The 26,983-nt window shown below is 41.5% G+C and overlaps 1 protein-coding gene across 3 annotated transcripts; it reads left to right on the forward strand.

Moving 5' to 3' along the window:
• Positions 1-900: 900 nt before the first annotated feature.
• ssh (Protein phosphatase Slingshot) lies at positions 901-26,965 on the forward strand. Of its 3 annotated transcripts, none has more exons than XM_065487375.1 (12): positions 901-1,110; positions 9,193-9,305; positions 13,504-13,672; positions 14,237-14,433; positions 14,957-15,022; positions 20,918-21,112; positions 21,390-21,659; positions 21,718-21,864; positions 21,935-22,118; positions 22,174-22,432; positions 23,468-24,081; positions 25,509-26,965. In XM_065487375.1, exons 1-12 carry the CDS (start codon positions 1,054-1,056, stop codon positions 26,592-26,594), a joined length of 3,357 nt encoding a protein of 1,118 aa, XP_065343447.1. In that variant the 5' UTR covers positions 901-1,053; the 3' UTR covers positions 26,595-26,965. The 3 variants fall into 3 exon arrangements, with proteins under 3 accessions (XP_065343447.1, XP_065343444.1, XP_065343446.1); XM_065487372.1 differs by lacking the exon at positions 901-1,110 and adding an exon at positions 4,784-5,131; XM_065487374.1 differs by lacking the exons at positions 901-1,110; positions 14,957-15,022 and adding an exon at positions 4,784-5,131.
• The last annotated feature ends 18 nt before the right edge of the window (positions 26,966-26,983 follow it).

Here is a 26,983-nt window from a genome sequence, read left to right on the forward strand (position 1 = left end):
AAATTATTTTGTTTTAATTCATTATACTTTTTGTAAGAAATTCTTACTATGCATATATTTAAAGGTGCCTTGAATTGAATGATTGACGCAATTTTTTATTATTAAATTAATTTTCGGATATGTACATAGTCAAGATTTATTTGTTTGGGAAACCTAGGATCACAAAAATGGCGTCAATCGTTCATTTCAGGGGGCCTTTAAAGTGGGTTCATAGTTCATACGCAGGGCTACTATAGAGATCAATTTGAATTGTTGACTACAATAAGCAGTTGCGATCAAATGGTTAATAGTTTGAAAAGTTTGTGCAATAATCAAATCAGGCCCAAGTATATAGTACCAGTTAAATTACAGACTTTGTTGTTTAGACAGATTGCTATTTTCTCAACCGGCGTGCAAAATTATGTGAGTCAAATTTCCACTCAGTCGAATTAAATCGGGATTTTCAAGAAGGAGAGAGTGAGTGTTTAGTGCACTAGCCGTTTGATTAGCATGCAAACTTTTAGAAGCTTGTTTTTTCAGAAAATTAAATGGCAACAATTGGTAAAATTTTAGCTCCTTCACAATTTTTAGAAAATATCTCAGTATTTTTTTTAGAGTGTAACAGTGTAACAGCACATTATCCCATTGTGAGTAACTTGCGCTCTCTGCCGCTCTACGCGCGCAAACTCTTCCATCGTTGCAGTTATCAATGATCCCTTTGCCTGTATGTTCATTCAGAGTTTTTAAATTATTATTCTCCGAAATTTGGAAATTCTAGTTATTTTTCTTCATGAGATATTTTCTCATCTGTTTTGTACAGAAAAACATTAGAATAACAAAATATTAATATTTTTCCTCTCCTGATAGACTCGGTTCGATCCTTGTTGACTTTAGTCAGACACCATCATGTTGGCAGCATTGCCTAAATAACATTCAGCGATAACCAAGATGGCGCGTAATTAAAGCGATCGCAACGAGAAAACGGGCAAAATTCGACTAAAAACGCCGTGTCGAGGACTTGGACTCGGTCTCGTCGGCGGCCAGGAGGCAGCAGGACCTTGCGTCAGGGACGAGATGGCCCTGGTGACCGTAGATGGCTCTCAAAGTGACTCGCAGTTGTCGGGCAGCTCGGTGAGTTTAGCAAGCACTCGACAAACCAGTTACTGCCTTTTTGTTTTTATTTTTTGCCTGTCGTTTCTCGACCATTGTCTCTTGCCGTCGTCTCATGCATAATTCAGACGGGATTCATCGCACGTAAAGTACCGTTAATTCATATATTTATCGACAATCAGCCCTCGGACCCGCGAGTGCCCCGTTGCGAAACACTCGAGTGACAACAGTCGATGCGTTTGACGGTTCGCACGCAGATCTTTGATCCGCCGCGATGATGTCACTCGATAAAGCCGGATTTTCTGACGTGATTGATGCATCATTGCATCATTTAGGCTCTTTCGAGCAACTGTTGCTGCGAGTAGATTATTCAGGACCATCAATTTTTGCCTCATATTCCGCAGATTCCAGGGTTGTGCAATTACATATAATTTTCGCGACTTGTCAAACAAACCCTTGCATTAATCTTTGTAATATGTATGTAGTAACAAATTTGATAAGTTTTATTGTCTTGGTTATCGATAATTTATAATAATCTTACATCACGGAACATAGATTTGTTTAGTTTAATTTGAACTAATATTTGCATTTCATTTTATTTGTTTTGGTTAAGCTATTATCTCACAAGCTTGGAATGTTTGTTATTTATTTATAACATTTCCATTGTTTCCTCCGATTCTTGGAAAAGTTTTTTAGCCTCTAGAAATTAAATGTGATTGTATTTTGGTATTGCACTGACTTCTTTAATAACATTTTTTCTCTGTCCTTTTGAAGGCGATTTCATGTATTTTAAAATATTTTTTATTTTTAATTCCAATCATTTGTTTACGATTGTACACACGTGGAAACTAGCCACGCATCGATTAAATTTAGAGCCTTTGAAAGCTAGATAAAATTGAATGATAATGTTGTAAATAATTATTTTATAAAGTGGATATAAGTTCCTCTTCTATTCTCCGTCTTTTAAAATTCAACTGCTGGCTCTGTGTCGAGAGGCAGAGGGTAATAAAATTAATCTTAATTGCTACCAGACATCAGTGCTTTTCACAGTTCACAGTTAAAAAATATTAAAGCGTCACTTGTGTAGCCCACAGAGATAAAGATCCAAAAATTTCTCTAATCGTCTAAAAACGAAATGCTGACTCACCACGACTAATTGAAAAAAACCACAACATCTTCGCGTTTTGTTGCCTAGTCCCCTTTCCTCTCAAAGAAAGTTAACTAACCGCTGAATTATTACGCGAGAACTTATTGGAGGCGCAGTTTTATTTTTGCATAATAATCTCTACTGTTTTAAACTCGACGCAAGAGCCGAAACCTTAAAGTCTGCTAGTGCATATAATCAAATTAATTATGTCGCAACACAATACACCAAGTGCAGACAGATAGCTTAACCGCACTGATGGTTTTTCTAATTAATTGTTGAGCACGCTATTAGCAATTTAATTATGTCGTTATGCAAGCAAAGACTTGAGAAAGGCTGAGTTGATTGCATAAGGCGCATGAGATGCTCGCGCGGCGTCTATTGTCGAGCGTGAGAATTGATTCGCAGCAGCGCCGCCAAAACGAACGAAAAACGACTCAATTAATTGTATTCATATGCGCGTGCGATGTTATCAGAGTGGAACAATGAATGCTTAAGCAATTGCGCACGTGACCCCAAAACCACTCGCCGATTTCTTTCGTTGTAAACAAGTTAGACGCTGCCACTCTCGGTTTTTCCTTCTTTTTGTCGGACATTTGTTACTCAACTAAATAAAATTTACTGTGTTCGCACTATTGACCTGCACACCATCACAATGAACTCAAACCTTTTTTTTAATAAACAAAAATTACTGTTATTTTCTAAATAACGACGTACGTGTTGCATTGACTTGAGGTTGAAAACAGTGTCAGTCATGACATGTGGTTTTGTTTTGTTATTTCTTATTTGTTCACTGCATGCCACGAACATCTCATTGCCCTTATTCTATTCCGGAAATTCGTTGGGACGTTTCATGCAATTTTCGTCCTATTTGTTTGTTTGTGAATTTTTATTCTAATAAAATATGGGACAGCTGCACTTGAGGCGGTCATTAAGGTCGGCGAAGTGCGCCTGGAGCGTGAGTGTGTGACCCATTTTGGCGCGCACACTAATTTTAAATCGCGCCTGCAAATGAACATTTTAGGAATCGTAAACAGAAAAGCGCGTGGCTGCGCGCTAGGCTATTCTTGGACCCGCGCGCGTCCTCAGTTTGTTCCCTTCATTCAAAGCCAAATTATTTTGCGGCCCAGAATACACACAACATTATTTCCCACCAGTTTGTTCAGAGACAAATCGTAACAAGAGCACGAGGATTTCCTAATAATTGTGCTTAAACACACGCGTTTCCTGCTTGAGAGAAATTGAGAAAGAAAATTGTCAAAAGCGGCTTTTTCGGCGACGGCAACAACATCAGCAGGGTGACCATGAATCACGCCTTTGAACGAGTTGCTTAAAAAGGATTTGAATGTGTCTGATTCATGCAGTTGCCTCTCATGAGTAATTTGCACACAGGTATAGTTAAATCTCGGCAACGCTTTTTACTATGCAAACATTTCCTCGATAAGGAACGTTAACGAACTTAAATTTTAAATTAAATAGGGCTTTTAAAATTCCGCGGAATATTTTACGATTGTTTGGGCACAAACGGAATGGTTTGTTTATTATCACAAACTTAAAACGACCCTTGGACATGAGCTCCAAAAACTAGCAAGTTAGATTTTGTTTAATTTTTACCAATATCATCCAGTAGGCATTATTTGCACTCTGGTTTGTGACATTTATCAAGTTTTTCGCCTCTGTACTCGACTTGAGCTAGGGGTATAGACAGATAAATATTTAATAATCTAAGGGTTTAAATAGGATTTGAATTACAATTCAACAAAGCTCAGAATTATTTTCATCTATTTGAACTTTGAACGCTAATTTTGGATAATCGAAAAAGTTATTTCTTGCATTTCCTGCGCAAGAAATCGGTTAAAATCGGCTGGTATAAATCAAAAGTGAAAAACTGAGTGGTATGAAAATGCAACCCTTCCTCTTACCATGAAAAAAGGTAATCCACTTTCCAGATTTCAACCAAAACAAAAATTATTACTCATTTTACTGCTAGTTGCCTAATTTAAAACCAGGATGTTTAAGAGTGAAATTATCTCGCACGTACTCGTACTGAACGCAGTCCTCTGCAAATCAAAATAAATATCACAGATTAATCACCGGCGATTGAAAAACAATGGTCTGAACTAATTACATAACAAAAAAGGGCAAGACAAGTGTCGAAACTCCGCCAAAAAAAACTCCCCCTTCCTGATAGCAAAAAAATCTTGACTTTTTATTTTTATTTAAAAAAGGATTTTGTCCTAAATAGTATTGAAATAATTCCCGCTAGGATGAAATAAAAAACCCCGACTGAATTTACAGTTATTTTATTTTCGATTGAAAATAACTCCATTTGCAATTTAAATCGGTGTCAAAGCTGCATGCACTTGAAATGCAGGTTATTTGCCAAGTTCGAGCTAAAGCTGCTTTCCAAATTTAAACCAGAGCAGCTGATTTGCGTCGCGAATATTTCCATCAAAGTCCGGCGAGTTGAAAGGGTTATTTAAGGGCGTTGAATTCGAACGTGCATGCCAAGCGCACCGCACACAGAGCGGCAGCGGCAATTTATAATTAAAGGCAGAGGGGGCCATGCGCCGAGCGTGCGTCCGTCCGCCCGACGACGGCGCCGCTGCTGCTTTCGAGCCAGTCGAGTGTGAGCGTTCGTTCGCTTCGAGTGCAGTGCGCGCGGGATGCGGCGGTGATCGCGAATCGCGAGCAGACATGCTGTACATCCTGCCCCCGCCGTCGGCCCCAGGGCCACCCTCGCCCTGGGACCTGATCAACAGCAGCAGCAAAAAAGCCGTCATCCAGCCCGCCCGCCACAAGGTGCGCATGATGGTGCGCTCCCTCGACGCCCCGAAGTCCCCGCGGCAGCCGGCCAACCGCCCCCCGCGCAACAATAAACCCTACCCCCGTGCCAAGGTAATGGAGAGGACACGTTCTATAATTATTATTATTGCTCCATACCATCTTTCCACTCGGTTTTTGAATTTTTATAGCTATTTTTAACCAGAATGTGCTTGGAAAATAAATTTGAGCTGGATATATTTTCGATAGCAGAACTCTTAAAACTACACAGGAATAATTTTATTAGAACAAATTGAGACCCTTGTTTTTAAGCTTGTAAATTTACTCACGTTCTCAAGTATTAAATTTTTATTTGTACCGATTAATCTAGTAAACACAAGTTGAAATTATTAGTGACAGTATGATATTTCTGCACACTCACCTCTCACACCACTTATTGTTAGTCATTATGAATGAAAACAATGAAATAAATTAAATAAATATTACTTTTTTAAATTAATTTTTTCAAAACTTTATTTTATATACCAATTATGGTTTGGGTATAGGTCCTACAATATATCGTGGAATTTTAATCCATACTAAAAATTGTATTTTTTTAATTAGATGATTTATTTTGCAGTAAATCTATTTGTGCCGAGCACCTTCAACAATTAATTTTCTTGTACTTAGATGTATATTTTTTAATGATTCGAGTGTGTGATTTCAATTTCATAACATCTTTCAGGAAACATTAATTGCTCGGCACACGCCAATCGTTTAAATTATCCAGTTAGTGCAATAAAGACGGCTTCAGGTACGCCCCCCTTTGTATTGTCTTATGACCTACAAACATTTTTCGCCTTATATGGCGCGGCCGCAGCGGTCCTTGTTTCGACTCGCGAGATATCTATTCGCGCGACAGCCAGCTTTTCTTTTTTACAGCAGCGCAAACATGCCGCGATTTGCTCCTCTTTATGCTGTCTGTCCAAATTGCAGATAAACACGCGCCTTATCGCTTTTTATTATTCAGCCGCACCGGAGCCAGACTGTCAGGCAGGCAGATGATCGCGGTCAAATCAATTTATTCAGGCTCGAGCGGCACGATTGTCGGCGCAATCAATGAGCAGCCAACGCTTGGATTTATTATTATTCCACTCGTTTTATTAGTTCCGCACTCACGAGACTGCTTTGTTTTACATTGAGCGCTTCTGTTAACCCACATTGCGGCTGCGAGCTGCAATTGATGCATTTCAAGTAGGCATGAAATGAATCCACTCATGCCAGGGAAATAAATTTGAAATACAAAAAAACGTATCTTCAAATGGCGTGAAGACGAGTGATGAAAAATTTCGCCACCTCTAAGCTGTTTCGTAAATCGCCGCTTTTTTGCGAATCCATTCTCTAGCAAAGGCTGAAGGTTTCGCGGCTTGCAATAATCTCTCCAAGGCTGCTTGAACTTTTTCGGGCCCACGGCTGATGCAAAAGGACGTTCACCAGCTCGATTAAAAATTGCTTGCCTTATCCAATTTAAGCTCGTCTGCGCGGTTTCAACACTATTCCCCTCGATCTCCATGCTGCTGCTGCTGCTGGGTAAATGCACAGTAATTAATCAATCGCGGGATGACAGCTTTTGCTTTGTTTGTCGACGAGTACAAAAGCAAAGCTTAATTACCCCATGTGCAATATGAGAAATGTTGTTGCTTCTTGTTAGCTGTCGTTGCAAGGAGAAGGCCGTCGAATTCAAGATTTCTGCATGAATAATTCGGCATGCATGCGAGAATAATCAATTTGTAATGCAAAACTATTGTTCATTACGAGCGTAATTACTTAAATATTCATCGTTGAAAAGACCTCTAAAGCTCTTGACATTGGCCGCTGCTTAAGAATTTTCTTTTCTCCTGGACTATTTTCTTCTCTATTTTAATCAAAATGGACTTCATCCTCGTTTATTTTTCATATTAAATGTATCAATGAGAAGTGAAAAATTGCGGAAATCCTTCTGTAGCGAAATTATTACTAATTTTAGCATAGACAGTGTAACAAACTTCCAAGCCGATCTTTTTTTAAATTTTGCCATTTTTGATGAAGTTGATATTAATATTATTGACGTATTCAGCATTCCTCCACTCTGATATGATCTCTTTTCTCCCAAAGCTTGTTTTAAATTAAATATATATTCTCATGCTACATACAGCATTGTAATTTTTCTGCAATTTGCAGTCGCAGAAATTACCCACCTCGTGATTTCCGCAGACCAAATTTCGTGCCTTCTTCGAAATCGAAATTGAATAAATTCGACGTTCTATACGCGTGGGTGAATTTCGCGAAACTATCGTGCGCGCCAATTTATTATCATTATCTCAAATGGCTGGCTGACGTGAGCTGAAAACATTACTAATCCGCCTTTGCATAAGCAGCGCGCGTTCTCTTTTCTCTCTTTCTCTCTCTGCAACCTCGACGAGAAATTCTTCTTCTCTGAGCGCGAACTCGATACAGGATAGTTTTGATTCGATCCGAAGTCACACCTGAATCCACATTCGGAGGTGAAAATAAGGTGATTATTTTATGGGTCGCCTAGTCGAAAATTTGTGCTTGGTCACACAAGCTACTCGGCCTGTTTCCTCCTCTTATTCCAATTTGGCATAAATCGCTGATTTTTCCTGACGTGTGCATTTGTCAAAAGTTTTATTTAGTTTTTTCTTTCATTTCGTGTGCAGTCACTGGACAGGAACGCCGCTGGTGAAAAAAGAGCAGAAAGTTTCGAGTTCAAGTGCCGCCGTGAGCTCCGTGATTGAATTATTATTTCCTGGAACGAAACACGAGATGCTCTAGTCTGTTTGCTGATCCGAAATGCACTCGCCGAGAGACTATTCCGAACAGATGACGTTACATGTTCCTCTTCCTTGAAATTCGAAACATTTTATATGTTTTATCATTTGCCCGGATCTTTCAATGTTTTGACTGGCTTAGATTTTCTTTTAATTTGAATAATTTATTCTCTGTTCAAGGTCCAATTTATAAATAGTAACGAAAAATCACAAATTATCAAAAATATCAAATTAAAATAATGCAAGGCCCATATTGAATTAAATTCGATTTTAATTACAGCAATAATTTAGCTGTTGCATGGATATAATTATTTAAACCTTGGTAGTTTTTAATAATTTCATTTCATTTTAGACAGCCAGAAAATTTTAAAAGACTTGAACTGCCGAAAGGTTAATGATCCTATGGCTCTCGACAACGGTAAAAACATAATAAAATTGGCTATAATCCACAGTAATTAGTGGCTTAGCCGCTGCTTCGCCGGCAGCGCTGAAAATGCGTCTGGTCAAAAAGAGCCGTCATTTATTGAATTGAAAATTTCCTTGCCAACCGTTACGTCTTGCTCGGTTTTCCCAGAACAACGCATCATCTCACGCTGCGGCTATCGATTACCGACAATATTTTTCATCTCATCTCACTCTCAGCACTTAATGTGCCGTGACATTTTGACCTTTTCTTAAACGGCGTACTCCGTTCTTTAGGGCGATTTCAATCACGTCACCGACACGAACAAATGCGGAAAACGAGCCTGCGAGGAGCAGAATAAAACAAGAGCCGCAGTAACGATGACGGTTGCTCTCACTTGTAAAAATCCAGCCAGCATGAGGATTATTGTGTAACGCTGTGCTCTCGCGTAATTAAAACACCTCTTCTTCGTCAATCGTCAGCAGCAGCTACGTGCGTCGTGAAAAGTGAGCAGCACTCTGCTGTCGCAACGCTGAAATTTGACTTTCATTTCAGGGAGGACAATTATTTGTGCATGTACGACATTTTATGGCTTTTCCTCGCGACGATTACGTATACATCACGCCTGCTGTTCTGATCAAGGGCGAGATGAAAATGATTTTTTGCTGATTCCTCTCTTATCTAACTGGTTTAAATAGAGTTATCAATGTTTTCGATTACAATGGGCACATTAATTGCGTCTGTTTTCCATTCGTGTGTTCGAACATTTCTGTGCGGCTTGAGCTGACATTTGCGTGCTAAAACACGGCCGGAAACTGAGTTGCATTTGTGCCAAAGCAATTTACATGAACAGAAATGGTACTTTTCATGCAAAAGTGCTTTCGTGCTCAGACTCAGACCGTTTCCGCTCTTATTTATTCAATTGTCTGTCAAACAACTCATCAAATAACGTTTCGCTGTTACAGGACAACAATAATTCTGGCACGGCGGCCACAACAAACGGCAGCGAGTCTGCGGAAAAGGAGGAGGAGCCGCACGAGGACGATGAAAAAGAAGAAACGCTCCGCACCAGCCGAAGGTACTTATTATTTTTCCGATCCAAATGAATGGAAGCAGTCGGCCGAAAAGTTTCTGATTTCCGCGTCAGTTTCGCATTCATTTGTTGTTATATCAGCGCTGTTTAATTAGCCACAGTTGCACGGTCGTCTTGCGCCACCGAGAAAGTTTTTATGCACCTTTATTTACTCTGCACTGCATGACTTTATTTATTTTGCCAATGCACCGGCAGTGAAAGTGCGCGTCGAGTTGCATCATGCCCTCTGCCTCTGACGGGATCGATCATTTTGCATTGCGAAAAGTGTCGGAAACAAGAGAACACCGGCCGGATCCGATGCTCTCACTGTTATTGTTTTCGCAATAATTGCTGACAATGATCCGACGTGTGTGATTTTCATCCGCGTGCTCGGTTCGTGAGAAATTCTGCAAATGCAGCGCCTGACAAAGCGAATCTGTGTTTGAGTTGCTGACTCATCCGGTCGTAGAAAAGTGAATTACACGATGTATGTTTAAGCGGTTGTTTCGTGCGCAGCTCTGCTGAGATTTTGTACGAACCATCTGTTTCTTTGCCACGTTAATTGTTGGGATGTACCTTTGTTCGGTCTTCTATTTGGCGAAAACTAGAATATCCTGCTCCTACAGCAAAAAGTCTTTTGCCTTTCCAGCCTTTCAAACGGATTCTTTTTTAACGGCATCATAAAAAATTCAGCACTTGTAAAAACAGTTTTTTCCAAGTTTCTTGCAGTTTAAATGACGACAAAAAGATGTGATTAAAATACCATTGAATATGTTTGGAATTATCAATTAGAATTTAGAGGTAGTTTTCTGTTTTATTTAACAAACTAATATAGCAGGGAAAGATTTATTTTATATGAAAAATACTAAACCCTAGCCGATCACTGCAACTTGAATGATTATAGGATTATAATTTTTTAAATAGTTAATTTATCTCAATTTTTTCGCAATTAAGTAGTAAAACCATTGGTTGTAAAATATTCCAGATGTAGACCCTCGACATTTCAATAGCTAATTTAGAATTGAATGCAATGTCGAGTTTTTATTTAAACTGTTAGATACAGCATTTCGACAATGATAGTGTGTTGATTTCTAGCACAAACAGAAATTTACTGCGGTTTGCAAGGACCTTTTAGCTCTAACAAAAAACACTGCAACGCCTAAAACAAAAGAAGGCCGCGAGAACGCAGTTGGAAAGAGTGAAGCAACGGTTCATTATTATTTTCAGCGATTGCACTTTTGAAGATTTGCAAGTGCCCTGGTTAAGTTGCTATTGTTTACTCCAAATCTAGGTGATACTTTAAACGACTTTTTACGCCTAAGGCCAAACAATGCACTTCTTTTTTTTCGGCTGAAACTGAGAACTTCCCTGTCCGATACGCGGCGTGCGGGGAATGCTGTTAAAGGCCCATTTTTTCAACTGATAATGAGAGTGCGGAGAAAGTTTTACCGCGAGCTCATAATATTTTGTCACGGCATGCTGGGTTCACGCTCTATGACACCACCGCAGATGCACTCTCCGCCGGATTCGCCGCCTTTTTCGACTCGTATCTGGGAAAAGTGTTTCCTCCTGATACGGCGCTGTGGGCAGTCGAGCGAGAAATATCAGCAGAAAATCGTCAAACCTTTATCCTAAGCGCTCGGGTGATTTCATCCACACACTTTTGTTTTCAGCTCCGATCAAAGATATAATTTTACTGTCTGCCGCCTCGCAGCAGCGCACTTTTCGATTGTTTTTAAAGAAAGTAAACGTTGTCGGCTGGCCATTGCGAGTCGCCGGATACTGCCGGGTACAGTTAACCGCTAACTGTGCATTTCTTATAAGATGCTCATGATTGTAAGTAGTTCGCTGCACACTTGTACATGGGAATTTAAATAATTACCCGGTGGTGATTCTTCGTTTTCTTGTAGGAAATTCTATGCAATTAAATGTATCTCAAATTCAAATCTCACCATGCCATTTGTCCGCAATTTCAAATTCCAAATCGCACGTTTTTTTGCGAAAGAAAGCAGCTGTGCATCTCTCAAATCCTTAAAAGAATAATAGAAAGTTAAATAAATAATAAATTACCTCAAGATTGAAATAAATTAAGTTGCTTTTTGTGGAAAGAAGCAAAATTTTCTCTGCGTTGTTCCAAATTTCATAATCTAAAATCTGCACAGCTTGACCAATATTTCGTAGAAGTCTCAGCCAGCCGCGCTGCGCCGCGCCAGCCGACAAATCTTGGGTAACGCCAGCCGCCATGAATTTGGCTAATTAAGCTGCGCCAGTCAAGTCAGCCGGCGGTGAAAAAGGGTCAAAAATTAAAAGGTTCAGGACAAAAAAATGTCTTCCGGCTCTTCGGGCCGTTAAGCACTATCAGAATCCAAGTTTAAATTATTTTCAGCCGCGCCAACCGCTGGTGAAAATGGCCAACCGCCGCCGCCGGGCAAAAAATTCGGCTAAGCCTTTCTCGCCAGCCGCCACCTTAAATCTCGCGGCTTTTGAGGCCTCTAATATTTCGTTATTGATTTCAACTCATTTCGTCCAGGTGTGACCACTGATATATGGTGTCCCGTGTTCTGCCAGAAATTGGAATGCCTGTAAATGTTGTGCCCAAAAATATCAAACGACGAGCGTGTAATACCCAATTTATTTTCTCAATTTTCAGCGCACTGCCCCGCAGTACATTTAAGAATCTCATATAATTGAAGGATTTGAGCTGATTGAGGAGAAGATTAGGAATTTCATATGACTAAATTCATCACTTACATCAACAAAAGCTAAGGATTGCTAGACAGGGTCCAGAAAATTTCAATATTATGGCTTGTGAGGATATTTCTTCTCTTCTATTTTTTACAGGCAGACAGAATTTCCATTTTTGCTTTATCTTATTGACTTATAGACGGAACCCAGCCTATTTTTTTCTGTTTTCAAGCTGTTATTCAATGGATTATTATGAGAGCGTGCCCATTTTGAAGCTCGCGTTATATTAGTCTGGTGTTATTTACCTAACACGCACCGCATAAGAGGATTATTCTAAAACGAGGCAAGCATGCCCATATGCGATCCCGGCTGGTTGGCTATCCGGCCCCTTTCAAGTACATTATATTACGTGTGATGTGTGTATATGTGCATGCTTGAAGTGGTATGGGTTCGCATCCCGGAGGCCATACAGTCTCGTGTGTGTGTGATATTTTTCTTCTCTGCTCGAGCAGAATCGCTTCTTTCCTCTTTGCACGCGATGAAATATTGCGCCACGCAGGAGTTGCGCAGGAAGTTGTCTACTTTTTGCTCGCTCCACTCCACTGCTGCCCATGTTCGGAACTGCAGAAAGAAAATCCTCCCAATTACGCTTTATTTCCAGCAATTAAAATTGTAAATCCGCCGCAACAGCACTCATGCATATTCCGAGGGTCGGTGCTGGATTTTAGTGTAATTGTCGAAGGCCTGGCTGCGTTCATTGCCACTTTATTTATTCTCTTCTGGTCAGCAAGCCGCATTTTTTCTCATGTCTCTGCGATCTGCGACCGGTGGGAACAATAAATAAATTTGTCTGCGCGCAACTTTCAATTTTTCCTTTTCGGACGCTCAATTGGGGTCACAATTTCTCGCCGACCTTTCGAGAGCGAACACAGATTTCATCCTTTTTTGGCAGTGCGTTCGAGCGGGTAAAAAATAAACGCTGCTCTTGTGATTGGCATTTAAGGCGATTGAAATTTGCAAACAAGCGTCGTTGCCCTTGGACTTCTTAATACGTTTCGATCTACCAATGTTTATTCAGAGGATTAATTTAATGGACATTCAATTAGTGGGTTTGCGTATTCGACTCGGATATTTTCCTTTTTAGGCATTGTTGGTTTTTTTCCTAAACTGCATTCGATCTTTTTGTTTGCAATGCTGCATGAGCGGTTGTTTTCATTCAATAAACGGCAGACTTCATACACAAAAATGACTGTCCTGCAACGAATTGACGTAAAAAATTACAGTGCTTGACGAAACTGCAACTCAGCTAATGAGGTTTTTGAACCAGTCGTGTTTATTGTCTCCAGTGGCGAGCGAAAACCAACCAACTCTCTCTCTTTCTCCCCTGTCTCATTTTCTCGGAGATGTCACATATTCCTCGGCGGTTAAGAAAAAAAACGTTGACAGTCGGTCGGTCGTAAATCGAGATCACGGCGTTGCTTGCTAATTACAAATTACAGTTTCTTGTTTTGTGTTTCAGTTTGAGCGAGTGCTACTTTCCCTCGAATCGCGCTGCTTTGGTTCTGCCGCTGAATAATGAGCGACAGCGACCTGCCAGTCGCAGGGTCAGCGCTTCGGGCAACTCGGATATCCAGCATCACCTCCAGTCCATGTTCTACCTGCTGCGACCCGAGGAGACTCTCAAAATGGCAAGTTTCACTTTCTTCGATTATTATTTCAACGAGCAACGTGAGATCAGAAAAGCTGGAAGCAATTGCTTATTTTTGAAAGTTTCTCTTGAGTGGAGATCGATTTATATGCATAACCGGAATATTGAGTCGATGCCGCTTTAAGGCAAATTGCGCTAAAATATTACCTCCGGCTGGGCTGAATAAATTTCTTGAAGATTAATTACGCATTTTCTTCTTTATATTCGCTTAAATTGAAACCGAGGTTTGGTTAATTAAGACGAACACGTGATGCAGCAGCGGCCACCCACATGGGTTAGGTAGGCGTCGGATTTTGTTCGGTCGACCTTTATTATCAGCCGAGCATGCACCGTGGGCAATTTGCGTGAAGAATGCAAAAGCAAGGCTCGCGCGCGAGAAAAGAAAGGTCGCGCACCGTCTCACAGAGGACGTGCAGGAGGTGTCTGCCGCGTCCACCTGTGGCTGGTGCTGCCACACCACCTTTTTTGCACTCCTCGCAGCTCCGCTCGTTGCTCTTCCCCGTGACGCAATTTTTTGTGTGATGCGAGCGTGTTTGCTTCGCAGGCTGTGAAATTGGAGAGTGTGCACCCCTGCCGCACGAGGTACCTGGTGGTCGTCTCCAGGCTTACCCCTGGCGTGGACGATGAGCAGGACATCGGCGAGGAGAGCTGCCTCCTTGGCATCGACTGCAATGAAACCACCACCGTCGGGTTGGTGGTCAGGGTGCTAAATGACACGGCCATCACCCTCGACGGAGATGGGTAAGCACTTAGTAAACAATAATTTTCTTTTCTTCGTGTTTTTATTTGTTGACAACCATTTAGAGTTAGTCAGAACAGTAGATATTTTAAATTATTTTTTAAACATCATTCCACATCTAACGTTTCATAGCTTTTAATTAATTGAGATTGTCGCGAAGATGATTTCGAGATTTTCATAAGGAAAATAGATTTATAGATGGAATCAAAATTTGTTTTGCTTACTGTATTCATAGTATCAAGAAAATAACGTATACCAGCAATGTTTTATAATTATTTAATGGGTAAATTTCTCTAATATTCCATGAACTCCCCTGCGGAAAATATTGGAGTTTTTCTTCGTTTTAACATGCATCTCTTTTGCTTTCTTGGTTTATTCCCCATTATTACCATTTCCTATTTCCTAGCTTGTAGTTAACTATAATTCAATTCACCGTTAATTCCTTTTAACATATGCTTGAGATGAGTCACTTTAATCCGAAGCGTTATTTCTGCCTAATCAACACTTTCGCTTTGTTTATTTCAGCGGATTCAGTGTGAGCACTTGTGGCAAGCAGCACATTTTCAAACCTGTCTCTGTACAAGCAATGTGGTGAGTTGAAATTTTCTTAGATTGCAACACTACTTCTTGACCGCAAACTGCGCAAATAATTTTCTTAATTCGCGAGGTGCCACACCAGATTTGTCTGTTTTCCTTGTATAAAAATCCCACACACATACACACTCACACACACGGTGCCCACTCGGCCTGCATAATTGCCCGTAGCTGTTAATTTCATAATAACAACTCAATCGCTGGTTCAACAGTTAATCACATTTTTCTAGGTTAAAAAATTAACGCCAACTATATAAATCCCAAGCGCTTGATCTCTTGTCTTTATTTAAGTTAGTCACATCTTGCGCGTAACGAGCGACATTAATATTCAATAAAGTCTGTAGCAATTTTAAATGTGGCCAAACATTCCTCGCCGAAAAAGGCAACAGGTGTCCAAGTGACATTCCTAAGACCGCTTGGCTCTTTTTTCCACGACTTGCTCCCGCCTGTTGTGTCGAGATAAGAATGGGCTGGGCTGCAAAAAAAAATTACGCATACGCTCCTCAGCATCAGCACCTGCAAAAAGACTTTGCTCACTGGCAACCGAGAAGTCACACTCGCACTGTCAGTGAACAAGGGTTTCAGTGTAGAGGAAGTGTGAGAGAAAAGATGCGCTTGAGGTGTGTGTGCGTCAATGAAAGGCGGAAAAGCGACGGCCACTCAAAAGCGAGCACTTGGCCTTGATTTGAAACCGCTGCCGATCAAAAGCATGCCCATTTAAAGTAAAAATTCGATTCGCTCGTTCCTCTCATTCATACGTGCGGATTTTTTCAGCACCTCTTAGTGTGAATTCTTTATACAAATAATGAACACTTTATTTGATAATCTGAAAGTAAAACAATGCAGTGAAAACTCGTCTGTATAAAGAAAAAGGAGTGCCAATTTTTTGCTAGAAGGTATTCAATGAAAGTTGAATCTGCGGTATCCTGCTCGTGTATAAATATTTACCATTAGATGCCGATTGTGTGCTTTTTTTGCACCGCGTCGGAATGATCCGTTGGCCGGTGCTGGGGTTTGTCTGTTGCCCATTCATGGTAACGTGAGCACTCGGTCTCCTTGCTTTGTCTTTCCATCGAACGCGCGGCAAAAAGCTCCCGCGCCCGCTTATGGTCGTTGCCGATTTAACGCCATTGTTGGAGTTTTGCGGCGGGACTCTGTGTAATTCTCAATCAGAATGAATTTCATTCAATGAAACCTGATTGCGGCCGGCCTGCTCATTTGGATGCAGCCAGCGCCGCTTCACGTGTCATTGCTATGCGCCGTCCAATTGTTCGGCTTTTTGCTGCCCGCCAAGTTCCGTTCGATATTCCCAACAGCGGTCTCGGCGGCGCCAAAAACTCGTTTCCACAACGCACCCCTTTAATGGTGTCGTTACAGTGTGTTGGATAGAAATAATTTGATATTGGTCGTCTTTTTTCCCCGTATGGCAAAAGTTAAAAATTAAAAAAAGTAGATTATTAAATGAAAGGCTCGACATTTTATGAAATTTAAATGGTCGAACAGCTTATTAGATTTTGTATTATAGTTTTTTATTACAAAGGATGGCATTTTGAGCTTGTGAATTTTTGTTAGGGAGGATTAAGTCACAGGGAGAGCGAGTGGCGGAGTTAACAAGATTTCGTCTTTTGTTTCCTCCTTTTAACTATGAGTAACGGACGTATTCAACGATCGCTGATTCAGAATTCTTTACAGCCAATTCTGTGCAATGAATTTTGTTTTGAAAATAGTACTGATAAACCCTGCGAAGCCAAAACAAAACGCTGTACAGTACAAAAGTTTTTACTCTCAGTATTACGCTAGCCATCCTTCCGCAGTAAATCAGCGCAGAGATAATAAGCTATTCGTCGATTTCAATTCCATAATTATAGTATTTTTAATGATTTTAGCTCGATTTTAATCGCCAACTATTCCTCAGAGACCTAGGCGCGTCTTCCCTGGCAAGTCTTTGTGAATCTTCCCCTTCTCCTCTTGTTTGAAACCACTTTTTGTTCTAACGTCCGTACATAATAAAAATTGATAAACGAAGGTGCGTCGATCCCTTTTGTTCTGGTCGTTTTTGTTTTGTCCACAACGCCAAATAAAGCCACGGCGAGGAGTGTCTCTTGCCGCTCGCTAAAGATGGAATCGCGCTCTTTATTTGGAATTCTCACGATTTTCAAACCGCGATCAGGTCTCCAGCAGCAGCCAAAGAAGGGCCAATCTCTCGAGCAGGGAGTGCCGCGTTCAAGTGCATCCTTATCGGGTTATTTCACAGATCGAGCGAGTGAGGCTTTGAATATTGCGTTTGTTGACATTGATAAGCTGCTCGTAGGGCATCAGCTTAGTAGGGCTCTTATCGCGTGATTGTTCATTTAATTTAATGTCATTGAAGAGAGTGCGATAAAAGTTTCATGTTTGGAAAAATTATTTTTGCAAATAGCGTAAAAGAATGCAGAGAATTTGGCACGGCGTGTTGTTCTTTTCACAAGGATTGCGGCCGATAATCAGCACGTTCGAAGGGCACGTTGTGGGTTTTATTTGACTGATTTCTCGCTTTGTGACGCAACAAGCAGTTATATTCAAGTCCACCTCTGCCCTGCTGAAGAGAGCTGCATTGCGTACTTTGGGATAATGCCTGCCGCCGCTGCTGAGAAAGGATTGCTCTTTCTCTCGCTCTCCAGCAGGCTCCGTCATACACTCGCTCCAAAATGAGTGTGTTGGCGTTGATCCAGATTTGTACATGCATTAGGCGGCAACTCCTTTTTGCCCCTGATGCATGCAGTAATTGTTTTGCAGTGATTTACTCGCTCGCTCTACCTGAAAGCTTGAAAGTCAGTCGTGTTGATTATCAGCTGCGGTGTATTGTTTAATTATTGTTTCCAAAGGCGTGCTAAACCCACGCGAAGGTTGCGATCGAAACGTTAATTTCGTTTGATATTGAAAATCTCAATGCTGAATTGCAAAAATTTCGAATTCAACGGGCTTAAAATCTCAATTTTTATCTATTAGGCTCAGTCTTATTCGTTTTCCTAGGCGGGTTAAATCCGTAATTACGCGTGTTTGGCATTTTAAACCAACATCATCAAGTAGGCGTCTACGTAGGCTTATAAACGGTCGAAATTTTTAAATTTGGCACTCACAATTAATTCGTTGAAGAAAATATAAGACAAGTCGACGGCGAATGGACGTTGCAACCCACTAAAGCGTTTTCCGAAGCCGTAAAAGGCGCATCTCTGCGAGAGCAAGTGCAGTTTAATTACTCTCACCAAGCGGCAGGCATAGGCAGGCGAGCAGGTTCACTGGAAAATAAAGAGCGCCGGCTGGCTCCTTATTAGGCCGAGCGGTCGACCTGCCCCTCTGCAGTTAGTTGCATTTACACGAAACGGCAATAATCGTCATGTGACCCCTTCCAACAGCAGCAGCAACAATTAATTTGTAATCCTCCGCTACGGAGCGCAAATAATAAAAATTATGTGCGTAATTCTGCCGCGCGCGCGTCAAGTGAGAAAGAGAGAGAATTCCCCGCGTTCTGGCGCGGCGAGAAAAGACTCGAGCGCTGCCTTTTCTTTGCATCAGCGGCTCGTTACTAAATATGGCTGGTCAAGAAGCGGTGGAGCCGAGCGCCTGCCTGCCTGCCTCTTTCCGCCGCCGCGCGGCAAGGCTGCATTTTATTAGTGGTCCAGCTCTCGTGCCAATAACAAGGTGCGAGCGCCGCGTGCGATTGTGTCTTTCTGTGATACACGACGAGTGAAAGTGATCGGTGATAATACATACGACCACCACACATGGATCATGGGCAGGCCAATGAGGTATTCCTTTTTTCGAACCATTTTCAATTTTCCTGGAACTGACAATTCGGGGGAGTTCGCTGCATTCGAGGAAATAGACGCAGGCACGCAGTCCCAAACTCTTTATGGCCCGTAATTTAGTTATTTCCTTTTGGCGTCTTTTCACGAGGAAGTGGTTGTAAAAGAGTTTGTTATGTACGCGACTTTTGGATCAATGTTTCTGTTTGATTGTTCAAATGTGGCATTCCAACCTCACAACTTCCTCAAGTCCTAGAAAATCTTGAACTGAAAGTATTTTTCTCGCCGAGTTGTTGGTTTAGAACAAGAGTCACGGATGTCACCATATATAGAGCGCTTGCCGCCCTTTCGCGAAACACGGCCAATGTGGGATTTTCCTCGGCATCACCTTCAGCTGTCACGGCTACAGCGGCTCTCGTTTGAGACGCACTTAAAACGCGACCCGTTTTCTCCACTAGTCAAATTTTTGGCCCGACATCAAAACGGTTTCTAACCGTGAATTATCGAACGAGTGCTTAAAATTAAACGCTGAGGGGACACACTCGCTCTGTCACTGGTATAATTGGTCAGCAGCAACGGAAGCTATTTATTTTGCCCTCATCAGTCTCGATTTTTCAAGCCCAAAATGAGGATTTAGACGCGTGTTTTAGTTAAATAAAAGAACTCTCGTAATTTATTATTGATTAAAAGATATTTTTTCTCCACTGGATATATTTGTTTAAAATTTAAATGAACAGAATTCCAGTCAAGCCGCGTGCTTGTGAAGTTAATGAATTAGGGAGTGTCTGCGAAAAAAAACCAGCGCTGCTAAATATTTGAGACAGGCGGCAGACAGCCTGGAAGTAAGTAGTTTTTTTTCGCATTGTGTACGTAGGTTTGTCGAGAAGTTCGGGGGCGAGGAGACGCTCGCTACTTGGCGTAGGAACAATAATAAATCGATGCGATCGGATGCACGTACACTAGTATGTGTGCCTTCGCCGCCACCGCCGCGTGATTCCAGCGGAATTAACGTCTTGCTTGCTCCATGGCGCGCTCGGCGCAGTCTTTCTCTCTCATCCTATAATAGCAAACTGGCCTTGGGACCACTCAGTTGGTAGGAGTTGCTAATTTCGAGCATGACGTCATTACATTTGTACTGTTGCGCCAGGCAGTCTTTTCCTAAATCAAAATCACTCACTTTCCACTTCTAGGCCTCAATTCCTCGCGAATTATTGTGCCCAAATATGGGCGAACGCTGTACTTCTTGCTTCCCTGATTACATCGGGGCCAAGTTTGCCGCCTATGTTGGTCACGTAGCGGCTTTTCGGGCACCTATAATTTTAAATCTTGAGTATTAATGGAATGTTGAATTTAACAACAGGCTCCTACACTACATTATTACTTAAAGGAAACCTGACGAGCCGTAAATTAAAACAATTTTTTGTTTGCAGAATCGTCATCTAATTAATTATATTTCCCAGGGTCAGGAAATTAAACATATCCAATTTGTTTTGTCTTTTCTCCATGACGTTATTGTTTCGTGATAAATCGGCCAGTAACACGCAGAGCAATTATTATTGTCACACTGCTTGTGAAACACTATCGCTGAATCAGTTGCAGCAACGCTCGGTTTTGAATGCACGCGACCAGAACAGTGGACAAAAATTGTATCCAGGCTCAATTTCGTCACGATTCCTCGACCCCGTGGTCGTGCAAAGTGCACTTGGCGATTGAATAAAAAGCCGTTTCATCAGAAATAAACGAAACGTGGTGTTGCCAAACGCTCCGCTTTGATATGTACGTGCGAGAGGCGCGGACAGAGAAAGAAAGGCAGCTGCAGGGAAAACATGGAGCGACGCACCGCGTCTTGCTTTCAGCTTTTTCGGTACGCCTGGCACTGGGCAAATATTTGAATCTTCCCGGCCTGCTTTCTCATTATAATGCCTTATCTTTACCAGCAATTTACATGCCGACGAGTCGCCCCCTGCACAAGCATACTCACTTCCGCATTGATAAAACCACACATACACACGTATCAAGCCAGAAAAGCGTTCTCAAAATGCGTCTGCAACTTGCACGCGACTGACGTGTGTATTTGGAGTCTAATGGCGTTGCCCTTTGTTCTCAGGTCAGCCCTTCAAACCCTGCACAAAGTAAGCTCGAAAGCGCGGGAACACAACTACTTCTCAGGAGGCCTCACGCACGATTGGGCCACTTACTATGAGCAGAGGGTGGACTCGGAGCGTTCATGCCTTAACGAGTGGCATGCGATGGACAGTCTCGAGTCCAAACGCCCACCATCCCCCAATTCACTTCGTTCCAAGTGAGTATCAAGCTGTCTGGAGTAGCTTTTATTTTTTATGAGGCGTTGGATATTTTGTATTTATTCTCTTTGCTCTTTATCTTTAATTCAATGCTGACTTTACAATCTTGTAAAATATCTTATAAATTCTCCTTGCTTAAAATATTTTTAACTGGTTATTCCATTAATTCCCTTGCAGATAAAATGGTAATTTAGTACAATTAAAAATAACCTTTTCTTTTGCCTTCATTTCATTTTTTATATGTACAAAAGTTATAATTATCAACTCAATTTTCAGGCCATGTGAGAGAGCAGAAACAGAGACTGTTATTCGTAGTGCCCTTAAGGAGATAATGATGTCGGTCGACCTGGATGAGGTGACGTGTAAGTACATTCGTGGCCGACTCGAAGAAATGCTCGACATGGATTTGGGCGAATTTAAGCATTTTATCGACCAAGAAATGCTGACCATCCTGGGACAAATGGACAGCGCCACCGAAGTGTTCGAGCACGTCTACTTGGGCTCCGAGTGGAATGCCTCCAACCTGGAGGAGCTGCAGAAAAATGGGTAAGAGTGTTGGAAAACCAGCCAATTTTCAAATTAAATTTGATAATTTTTTCCGCAGAGTGGGGCACATTCTGAACATAACAAGAGAAATTGACAATTTCTTTCCCGGAACCTTCAACTACTTAAACGTTCGCGTCTACGACGACGAAAAGACTGATCTCCTCCGGCACTGGGATAATACCTTTAGATACATTAACAGAGCCAGGTACGTGTGTCGCCAATAATAATTGCTCGATTCCGTCTCGTCTAACGCGTCCTCTCTTCTCATTCCGCAGGCAAGATGGTTCCAAGGTTCTAGTTCATTGTAAAATGGGCGTCAGCAGATCAGCCTCTGTGGTGATCGCTTACGCCATGAAGGCTTACAACTGGAATCTGCAGCAGGCAATTGAATTTGTTAAGCAGAAACGCAGCTGCATCAAACCCAACACCGCGTTTATGTCACAACTCGAGACATATCAAGTGATTATCTTTTATTATTGCGGCCTGTACAAACTAATCATAATTTTTGCTGCAGGGTATCTTGGACGCTGTGAAGAACAAAGAACGACTTCTGCGCTCCAAGTCAGAAACAAACCTCAAGTCGCCCGGGCCCACTGCCAAAGCCGAAGACTCGGTTGACGGCAGTTTGAACGAGTCCATCCAGTCGTCGCAGCTGCACAACGGCACGCTGCTCTCGGTCGACTGGAACATAGGCAGTGAACTCACCAGCCCTGGAAGGCCAAAATCGTGGAGTCCAGATAACACGTCTGATCTCTTTACCTCATCCCTCAATGGTAAGAAATTTTGTTAATGATTGCTGGGAATTCAAAACTTTAATTTTCGAGCTTTCGATCGTCACGGGATTGTTAAATGAGTAAAAGTTAGGGTTGCATTTTCTCGCCACTTGTTTTTACCGCTATCAATTTCTTGAGTAAGATATAAATTGCAGGGTTTTTTCTTCGCAGCATAAATTCCTAACTTTCAATTGTAGGTGACAATTTTCTATTGCTCTGTAGAATTTAAATTTAAAAATGCTATATATCTGTCCTTCATTTTTATACAATTTTAAGTCCACCCTTGACTCACGTCGGAATTTTGCTCATATTAGCTCATTATTAGAAATATGCAATTTTTTCGTAACCATGACACGAATCATTCAATGTATGAAATTTAAACATTATTCTTGATGAGCTTCAACTCACAATCATCTTCAACTTCAAGCACCGTCTATAAACAGTCTAAAACAACAAGACGTAAAATCAACTTAAAAGAAATCCATGCTAAATTTCACTAATTTGTTTTTGTGTGTGAAAAGCTTTACAAAGTTTAAAAGTTCATGGGGAATTTTTCTGTCTATAAATATTTTTGACCTGTTTTGTGGCTGAACATTGACTTTTTTTATAAAAACGGTGGTTTTAGTCTTAGACTTACATTTTAAGAAAAAAAATAGCCAAGACAACTATCTTTAATATAGGACTTTTTCAACGTGTGTTCCTTATTGATTGAGATAATAAAAAATTTACATTTGATAGCAAAATTCTTAGCACGCTCTATTTTTGCTGGTCGCTAAGTGGCATTCCATATTTCCTGATTGCAAATCACATTTATTTTCAACTGATAAAGGCACAAAAACGCTGTATTTTTCCAGTGACAGTCCTTCTAATTTCCCAACACTTGAATAATTTTTTGTCTTGATTTGGTTTTTCATCTGTTGTATATGACTGTGTTTCACAGTTGACAGAAAACTCGAATTTTTCAAAGAATATTTTTACATTTTGCCAGTTTTTTGTTTTTGTTTTTATAATAAATATTTTTACAAATGTCCACAGCCCCTACTTCACTGTCCATGGAGCACCTGTTGTCTGATGACCCGCTCAGCAAGGACGGCTCTGAGAAGTCGGAAGACTTCGAGGAAGCGCCGGAGGAAGTGAAGATCGCCATTTCGCACATTTCGTGTGACTGTGAACGTAAAGAAGACTGCGGTGTTGAGACAAGAAACTACAACCTGAGCGTGCGGCTGCCGTGCAGCAACGGCCAAACGTACAGTGTGTCTCAAAACAAAGTTATGTTCCTGCCTCAGTGCAAAGGCTCGGACTGCATGTCCAGTGTTAAGTTGCGAGTGAACGAACTGGAGTCGCAAAGTGGCGGGCCGCTCTCGAGGCCGACCTCTCAGGTGCCGGACACAACGGGCCTGGTGCTCAACCTGACGTCACAGTTTGAGGGCTCGGTCGCGCCCTCCACCGAGCAAGAGGAGTTCGCCACCTCGGCGTTGACCAAACAACCGCCGCCGCAGCTCCAGGCCAAGCTCCTCAAAAAGGAAATCTGGGACCCGGCGGAGCACAAGAATCCTTTGAATGAGCCAGCCGTGACTGCCCCTCAGCCAATTCCTGCCCCAACCTCCAAGCCAAAGCCTGATGACCCTTTTTCTGCACAACTTGATAGGGTATGTATCAAATTGGACAGTAGTTCCCATTAATTACCAGGGATTTTTTTTTATTTTACGTTTCTGAAGAAGTGATTAATTTTTTATAGTTTTCACTGTGGTGTGAGCCAAATTGATTGAATATATTTCTTATTTGACATTTTTTGCGATTGAGAATTGAATTTTTTACAATAATTCCATAATTACTTTAAATTTATAGTTTGAATTCGATATTTTTGTATTTTTAACTCGGTATTTCATTTGTATAAAAAAGATTATAAGTCTTTTTACAAAATAAAGCAAAAAATTTATCCTTAAAAATTTCATTCTGAACTATATTTTGGACATTTATTAATAGTAGATCATAATCCTGTTGACGCTCTTTAAGCTAAAAATTCCATTATTTTCATATAAACTATTTTCTCGGATTTTGCTCTTTAAAACAAGCTAGATGGTTAGAAATAAAATAAGTCAAGTTCAATTTTAAGTTACTGGCAAAAAAAATTATCTCTTAGTCATCACAATAAAAATTTGAACCTTGTTACTGAAATAGGAGTTGGTGAATTGGTCATCGTGTAATTTTTAACTTCTTCAACTTCTTTAAAAATTATATAAAGACCTTAAAATCTCTAGATTTTAGATTTGAACCCGGGAAATTATGATCAGCTTATTAAAGGGAGAAATTGGATAATTTTTTCCATTTTTTTTAAGTATTGACTGTAGCAAGATGGTTTATACACGGTAGATGTTAAAATTGAAACACTGATCAATTGTGAAAATAAAATGGCTGCCCCTTGCTCTTCACATCTTCAAAATACAAATTTCTATTAAAAAATTCCACTCAAACTCAGTGTTAAAAATCATATTTCCTAGATTTATAAAGTATTGCTAGTTGTCCTTCGTCATATGAGTAACTCAAAATGCTGGGTTTGCAAAACCCGCATTTTATGAAACAACCCACACTATTTTTGCAGTGTTTCCGCAATTTTACGCATTTTCCTGAAACACAACATGCAAATGACTTGTTATAATCATAAATATTTTAAAAATGAATGGTTTACTGACCAACATTAAAATTCCATAAACACAGTTTAATTGCAACTGATTCTACAAAATTAGGGATTTATTTTAATTCAATATAAATTTCTCGATGTCTTGATTGGGGTTTAAACATGAAAAAAAACGTGGAAAAGTGCAGAAAACCTCAAAATTAACAGCTGGTGTTATGCTCAAGAAGCCAGTGGTGGGTATTTTTTTTAGCATTGCAAAATTACCAAACCCAGAGTTAAATGCACCTGAAAAGTGAATCAATTTAAATTTAGCAAAACCATCCGTTCTCATTCTTAAATCAAAATTATATAAATTAGTTCAATAATTCCGAATCTCCGCTTTTTTAAAATTATTGCTCTCTTAGTTATTTTCTGACCGTTTTGCCATTTTTGTTGCAGGTATTCGACAGAGAAGAGAAGAGACAGCAGCGTCTGAGCTCGTCGCTGCCGGTGGAGGCGACAAACCACTACCTGCTGTCCCAAGAGAAAGCGACCAGCCCCGTGTGCACGGAGCAGCAGCTGCAGCGCGAGTGTCCGTCGCGCCAGAGCTCGTGGAGCTCATACGACAGTGCTGTGATCCTGCGCGAGTCTCCGTCGCGGCAGAGCAGCTGGGGCTCGGCGGACACACGGTTCACGTACGGCACGCTGCCGTCAAGAAACAGTTCGTGGGGCTCGTACGACATCCGCACCGGCAGCCGGTTGGCCGAGGAGCTGGACAGCCAGTTCTCGTACGACCGCGAGGCCATCTACCCTGGCACGGTGAAGCGGACCAAGCAGAAGCTTGAGTCCGAGTCGAGCAGCATCAAGCGGGTGTGCGCCGAGCCGCAAACCGAGACCTCCACAGCGTGCATCAAACTGCACAAAGTACCTGGCCACGCCCACAAGGAATCTAGTCTGAAAAACGCAAAGTCGTCCTCGGGCCAGCCGCAGCAGCTAGTCAAAAAGAAGGAGCCGCTGGTGGACAAAACCAACTCGTCGGACAACAAAAGCAGCAACCCGCCAGGCGTGGTGAAGCACCTGAAGAAGGAATTCGAGGCCAAGTCTGTGGTGTTGCGCAACGAGCCGGCAAAGACGGAGCAGCGGAAAGACGAGGAGCCGCCCGCGGAGGACCTTTCGGTGAAGCTGTTGGTGGACAAGTTTGAGGTGAATAACAAGGAGTGGCCTGCGTTTTGCCGCAGCAACTCTGATTCGCCACCGAACCGGCAGCGGCTAATTTCGGATGGCCCAAAGCGGCGCTCGTCACCAGCCAGCCTGTGTCCGCAGCCGCCGGTGCCGCAGCGAAAGTCGTCAAGTTACGAGGCCGCCGCGGCCGCCACCAATGTGATAAACAGGAGGCCTGGCAACCTTAAGCCGCCGCCGCCCAAGGACTCTGTGCTGGCGATCGTCAAGTGCAAGAAGCAGCAGGGCAAGACGCATCCGCTCAACCGACTCGCGCCCACCTTTGCTAAGGCGCGGCACAACAACCCCGTCTTCAATACCATGTGAAACCGGCACGGCAAGACTCTCTGCTTTCTCTATCTCTCTATCTGGCTTACCCTGCCCGCCTGTTTTAGGATGTAACCACGTGTACTGCCTCTTTTCAAGGATTTGTGGAGATTCATTACCGTGTACGCAGATGTTCTACGCGCGTATTCGTTCATTCATAATTGTAATATTTGTCAAAATTCGTACTGTTCGGCATGTAATGGGAAAAGTGTCCTTTAGGGGTTTTTGGACTGCGATCATGTGAAATATTCTTTTATAGATTTGCTAAATTTATTTTCGCCGACGAACAGCTATGATTTTTAAATTTTTGTAAACTTACTATGTTCAAGCAAATAAATGAAAGAGAACAAAAGGTTTAAACAACAGAAAAATGAATCAAAAGTTTCTTT

This window comes from Cloeon dipterum, chromosome 4 (genome assembly GCF_949628265.1).
Source record: "Cloeon dipterum chromosome 4, ieCloDipt1.1, whole genome shotgun sequence".
NCBI lineage: Eukaryota > Metazoa > Arthropoda > Insecta > Ephemeroptera > Baetidae > Cloeon > Cloeon dipterum.